This window comes from Nicotiana sylvestris, chromosome 6 (assembly GCF_000393655.2).
Source record: "Nicotiana sylvestris chromosome 6, ASM39365v2, whole genome shotgun sequence".
NCBI classification, from domain to species: Eukaryota; Viridiplantae; Streptophyta; class Magnoliopsida; order Solanales; family Solanaceae; genus Nicotiana; species Nicotiana sylvestris.
This window is the reverse complement of record NC_091062.1, coordinates 81220792-81226791: the sequence shown is the minus strand read 5'-3', so window position 1 is coordinate 81226791 and position 6000 is coordinate 81220792. Positions and strand designations below refer to the sequence as shown.

Here is a 6000-nt window from a genome sequence, read left to right as displayed (position 1 = left end):
GTGTAGGGCTTGGCCCCATTTTCTCCCATTATCAGGAGCATGTTGGCATATGGTACCGGTATGGTGTTGGTTTGCCTCATAAACTCCAAACCCACTATGATGTCGAAGTCATCTATGATTGCGATGAGCAGGTCGATGCTTCCTTTGTATGGGCCAAGTTTCACTGGGACATTGGTAGTTGTTCCACCCAATGTCTGGGGTGGTGAGTTGATAGCCTTGACGCGGCCTTTTCTCTTTTGCACAACAAGACCTAGGCGCTCTACTTGCGTTGACGACAAGTAGTTGTGGGTGGCACCCGTGTCTATCAATGCGTGAAGGGACTTGCCGTTCACTTTCAATTCGACGAACATTAGGGTCCTCGCTTGTTTAGGAGGCCTCTCGTCCATCTTTTCCTTCGCTTTCTTGGTGATTGGGACTGATGTTTTCTTAGGAGGACATGCACTGGTCCCTGCTAAGGCATGCGGGATAGAGCCAACAATTGCATTGAAGGCGCCTACCTGGTCTTCTTCTTATGTGTCTGATGCATCTTACTCATCCTAGATAGTCTGATGAGCATTGACCTTTATGTTTGGGTATTCATTGTTCCAATGTGCCCCGCCGCAATGACGGCATTCTGAGGGAGGCTTTCTCCCCTTATTGTTGTTGATGGATGCAGCATTGTTGTTGTTGGAGGGAGGAGTCTTAGTTTTGGATGCACTCCGATCTCCCCCGCTTTTGTTTGGGCCACCATTGCTGGGATGGTTCCCGTTGAATCCCCCTCGGACAGACGGCTGGGGCCTGTCGTTCTGAGTTCCCAAATGATAATTGCCAAGGCATTCTGCAACTTGAATGGCCTTGGGCAGGGTGTCTACCCGTTGTCTCTGTAGTTCCATACGGGCATGAGGTTTCAAACCTTCTATGAATGCGAAGAGTTTGTGTTTGTCCCCCATGTCGCGTATGTTTAGCATGAGTGCGGAGAATTCGCGCATGTACTCCCGCACTGATTTGGTGTGGCAGAGTTCCCGTAACTTTCTCCTTGCATTGTATTCCACATTTTCGGGGAAGAACTGCAGGCGTATGGCTACCTTCAATTCATCCCATGTATGGAGAGTATCTTCATCGGCCTTGATGGCTTCGTATTTGACCCGCCACCAAAGTTTGGCATCGCCCTGAAGATACATGGCAGCAGTCGCTACCTTTTTGGATTCTTCCAAATAGCCCACAGCATCGAAGTATTGTTCGACGTCGAAGATGAAGTTTTCCACTTCTTTAGCATCCCAGGATCCGTCGTATGGCTTTGGCTCCGATATCTTAAGCTTTTGTGGAATGGGGGTGAGGTTTGCTGCACCCCTGATGTGGTTGTCGCCTCCTCGAAGTAGGCTCTGTAAGGCAGCGTTGACAACATTGAGCTTGCCTGTCAAGTCGTCTATGGTTTGCTGCATGGCAGTTAGTCTGTCTGCCTGTTGTTTCTGATGGGCTAAATCGTCAACACGCTCCTGTTGGAGGTCCTCAAATTTGCCATAAATATTGGCAATTTCAATGGTTGCCGTTTGTCGGTCCTTATTAGAGTCACGACTGATGTTAGCAATATCATTTTCCGCCTGCCGCATTCGGCGGTCCAGGTCGTCCAACCTTTGCACTAGGTTGTTGTTTTGATCAGGCATCGTATCCACGATGGGTCGTAATCGGTCAACCGTCTCTTCTAGGGATGCTAGACGCTCCCCATGATTCACCATGGTCAGAAATGGTGATGATGGCAAATATGTTCCCTCGTCCGATGTCGAGCCTAGGCTCTGATACCAACTGTTACGCAACGCCTTCCTGATGTTCTTTGGAAGGGCAACGCAAGGCTAAGCAACCGATGTCAGTGCGGTTTCTGTCCGCCAATGAGGTCCCCTACGCATGCTAGACTAGATTATCAGTGCCGTGCAGGAAAACCAATGTCACGAGCAATTGCGGAAGCTGAGAGAGAATTAGGTTTTGAATGATGATGATGATTTTATTGATGACTGAAATGCTGATTACAAAGATGCGGTGTCGAGGGGGAGAGACACCAGAAAAATGCTTGCTTGAAAATGTTTGATTGTTTGGTCCCCTTTAATAATGCTTAAAAAAAATAAACCAACATTACATGACTAGTCCTAATAAAGCTGTAGAAGCACACTGAATGAAAATGATGTAAACTAGCCTATAATTACAATGAAAAGGACTTAGTTTATTACAAGGTAGAACTAAGTCCGATGGCAGCAACTTTGTCTTGCGGGTCAAGGTCTGCGCGCGCGTTGCTGTGGGCGCGCGCGACACTTGTTGTGTTGGCCTGAGGCTGGGCGCTGGTGCTTTGCATTAGGGTCTGTGCGTGAGGCGCTGCTAGAATGGGCCTGCAGCTGGGCGCTGGCGAGGCATCAGGATCTGCGCGCGCGGCATTGTCAGGGCGCGCGGCGCTGTTGTCATTGGCTAGCCCTTGGGCGCTGGCGAGAGGCATCGGTAGGGCGACAGAGGCGCATGCGCGCTTGTCGCTTGGCGCATCCAAGACCACGGGGCCGACCATGGTGCTAGGCATTGTGAGGCTTGCTAGGCCGTCATGGGGCGCGGCCAAGGGGTCATGGGGAGTGTCTAGAAAGCAGCCCATGACAAACTATACTACTATATTAAATACTAAATTAATATTTTGTGTACAATCCAATTACATTCAGTTAAAGAAACAAAAAATATTTTCAAATATTATATGATACCAGTATGGTATACAAGTATACCAACAGAGTATATAGTTGTTTTGCTACACACCTGCACCTACCTATGACTATACTACTATATGAAATGCTAAATTAATATTTTGTGTACAATGCAATTACATTCAGTTAAAGAAACAAAAAATATTTTCAAATATTATATGATACCAGTATGGTATACAAGTATACCAACAGTGTATATAGTTGTTTTTCTACACACCTGCACGTACCTATGACTATACTACTATATGAAATACTAAATTAATATTTTGTGTACAATCCAATTACATTCAGTTAAAGAAACAAAAAATATTTGCAAATATTATATTATTCCAGTATGGTATACAAGTATACCAACAGAGTATATAGTTGTTCTGCTACACATCTGCACCTACCTATGACTATACTACTATATGAAATGCTAAATTAATATAGTGTGTTGTAATTGATATTTTGTTCTTTGGGTTTACAGGACAAATTCTACCCCTTGCATATGCAATTGTTGATTCGGAAAATGATGCATCGTGGGAATGGTTCTTCGTGCAGTTCAGAGAAACCTATGGACAAAAAGAGGGAATGTGCATTGTATCAGACAGGCATGATGCTATATGGAAAGCAACTTCAATTGTCTATCCAGAAGTCCCTCATTGTGCATGTATGTTCCATCTGTGGAACAACATAAAGACAAACTTCAGGAAGAGCCAAAAACAAATCAAAGAAGTATATTTTGCGTTAGCAAGAGCATACACTGTTTAAGAATTCAACAGGCATATGGCAGAGTTAGAAGTTATTGATAGTAGAGTGAAAACATACCTGATGGATATTGGATATGATAAATGGTCCCGGGCACATTCCAAGACAAATAGAACCATGACCATGACATCGAATATTGCGGAATTAGTAAATGCAGTAAACAAGCACGCAAGAGACCTCCCAGTTGTGAATTTGCTTGACTTTATGACAACATTGATTCAAAAATATAATTACACCAATCGGAAGGATGCAATGGAATCATTTATGAAGATTGGTGCAAAGTATGAAAAAATATTGGGAAATAATACTATCTTATCACAGACGATGACGGTATGCATTTTCAAAATCATAAAAACACTACATGTACTGTATTTTTACTTTTTTACCTTAGTGATTTCACTAAACAACTGAATATTGTTATTTAAGAAATACTATTACTTCATATAGATAATGACTTTTCTTAATTAAAATTATACTAGGTGTTTCCATCAACTGAATTCTTACATTTAGTAATTGATGGCCAAACAAAAAATGTGGTGTGCCTACATGAAAGAAACTACCCTTGTGGGAGGTTTCAGCTAGACGATATTCCATATCCACATGCAATGGCAGTTATACAAAAATTCCATATGGATTCATACAAGTATTGCTCAGATTACTACAGCATAGACTACTTGCTGAAAACATATGAGATACCAGTAAATCCATTGCCTGATGAAACAACGTGGCAAATTCCAGAAGATGTCTCTTCGCAGGTGGTACTGCCACCAAAAGGAAAAATCAAACCAGGAAGACCTAAAAAGAAGAGAGGCATAGGAGGCTGGGAAGGAAATACAGTTACATGTGCACTATGCGGGAGAAAAGGACACAACCGGAGAACATGCCGAAATATTCCAAAGAGAGATTGATATAATGCTTCAATGTTTTTATAGAACTCATATATCGTAGAATCATAGCATTTGAATTGCAAAAAAATAAAATGCATTTCTTGCACTAGACATATATTTGGTATGATGATTCTTTGAGAAATTACTTTTTGGCAACAAATTTATATGGCTACTTGTATTTTCAATAAGAATCTATTTATTTTCTATTTTAGTATATAAAAGTGGGATGCATTTACATCTAGTTGCTGCAGGAAAAAAAATGCTAAAATATATATGTGATACCCAAGTGGTATATCTGTATACCTTATTGGTATATCTGTATATCTTATTAGTATCAAAATATGTGCAGAAATAGAGGTGGTGCTGCAAATGCAACATTTGTACATACTTTGTTAAAAAAAATGGGCACGCTTTGCAGCTCATGTCTGTATTGAAGTATAACAAATTGGAAGCCATTTACATGCAGTTATTGTACATCATCAGGTTCATTAATACAAGGTGATACCCAAATGTTATATTTGTATACTTCGCTGGTATATAGTGGTATTGAACTAATATGGCTAAAACAAAATATGAGCAGAAATATAAATGGTGCACCAGATACAACGTGATACCCAAAATGCGCATGCTTTGGAACTCATGTCAGTACTTACATCTAGTTGCTGAAGGAAGAAAGGTGAGTCAAATACAACGTGATACCCAAATGGTATATCAGTATATCTGATTGGTATATAGTTTTACTACACTAATACACCATCTATGCTAAAACTACAGATGAACATTAAAGCTTAGACCATCATCACATTCGAAAGCAGATCATTTAACTTCTGTCACAACTACTTTGTATGTTGTTGGAAGTGTTCGCTTCATCTGCCCCTAATTTTCACTTGTAGAATCCATTAAACCTTACCCTCTGGTAAAGGAATGGACCTCAGCATCCTAATAAACCAAAAAATTTATGGAAGAAGCCTAAGAAAAGCCTAATAAAACAAGCTGAAATCAGAAACAAAATCAGCAAATTTTTCAGCATCAAGAGACATAACTAAACTGATAACCCCCATGTACTTGAAGAAATCTATACCACATATTCTGAACCAGAATAATTAAATATGACAAAAGAAACATTAGTAGCTAGAAATATTTTATAAAGGCACAAGTTTCCTACAGTCTTGAATCAGCAGAAGGTCATTTACTACTAATAATACCATACTTCACCAAAAACTATTAAAATCCTGCAAAGTTTTCATGATACGATTAACTAAAACCAAAAAGAGACTTATACTACTTCTTGCGTTTCTTTCCACGAGTCTTTTTAGGTGCTACTGGAGCCTCAGATTCACTTGATTCGCCATGCAACTGTTTGTTCCTCCCATAGTGCCACAACAGTATACCAAACCTAGCTCGAAGACCATCCACATCAAAATTGGCAACAGGGATTGGAAGATCTTCAATAATATACTCAGCAAAGCAAGCAACATATACTCCACAATCTCTGAAATAAAACAAATGAATAGACTATAAAAATCAATTAGAAGTGAAAATGTTAATATGAATGAGGAAAACAAAGTAAAAAAAGTAACTATTCTTACGAATTTTGCTGTGTTGGCAGATTTGTAATCAGTTCAATCTCAAAAGGATCAGTCAACTTCTTT

At 40.4% G+C, this 6000-nt stretch overlaps 1 protein-coding gene across 1 annotated transcript; it reads left to right on the top strand.

The window, feature by feature from the left end:
- Window positions 1–3479: 3479 nt before the first annotated feature.
- Window positions 3480–4369, top strand: LOC138870848 (uncharacterized). The gene is made up of 2 exons (XM_070148688.1): window positions 3480–3791; window positions 3941–4369. Exons 1-2 carry the CDS (start codon window positions 3480–3482, stop codon window positions 4367–4369), a joined length of 741 nt encoding a protein of 246 aa, XP_070004789.1.
- The last annotated feature ends 1631 nt before the right edge of the window (window positions 4370–6000 follow it).

Bases quoted from the DNA above. Each gene is read 5' to 3' on its own strand.
- LOC138870848 (XM_070148688.1), top strand. From the start codon at position 3,480: ATGGCAGAGTTAGAAGTTATTGATAGTAGAGTGAAAACATACCTGATG. The intron at 3,792-3,940 runs GTATGCATTTTC...AAATTATACTAG, and splicing joins TCTTATCACAGACGATGACG to GTGTTTCCATCAACTGAATT.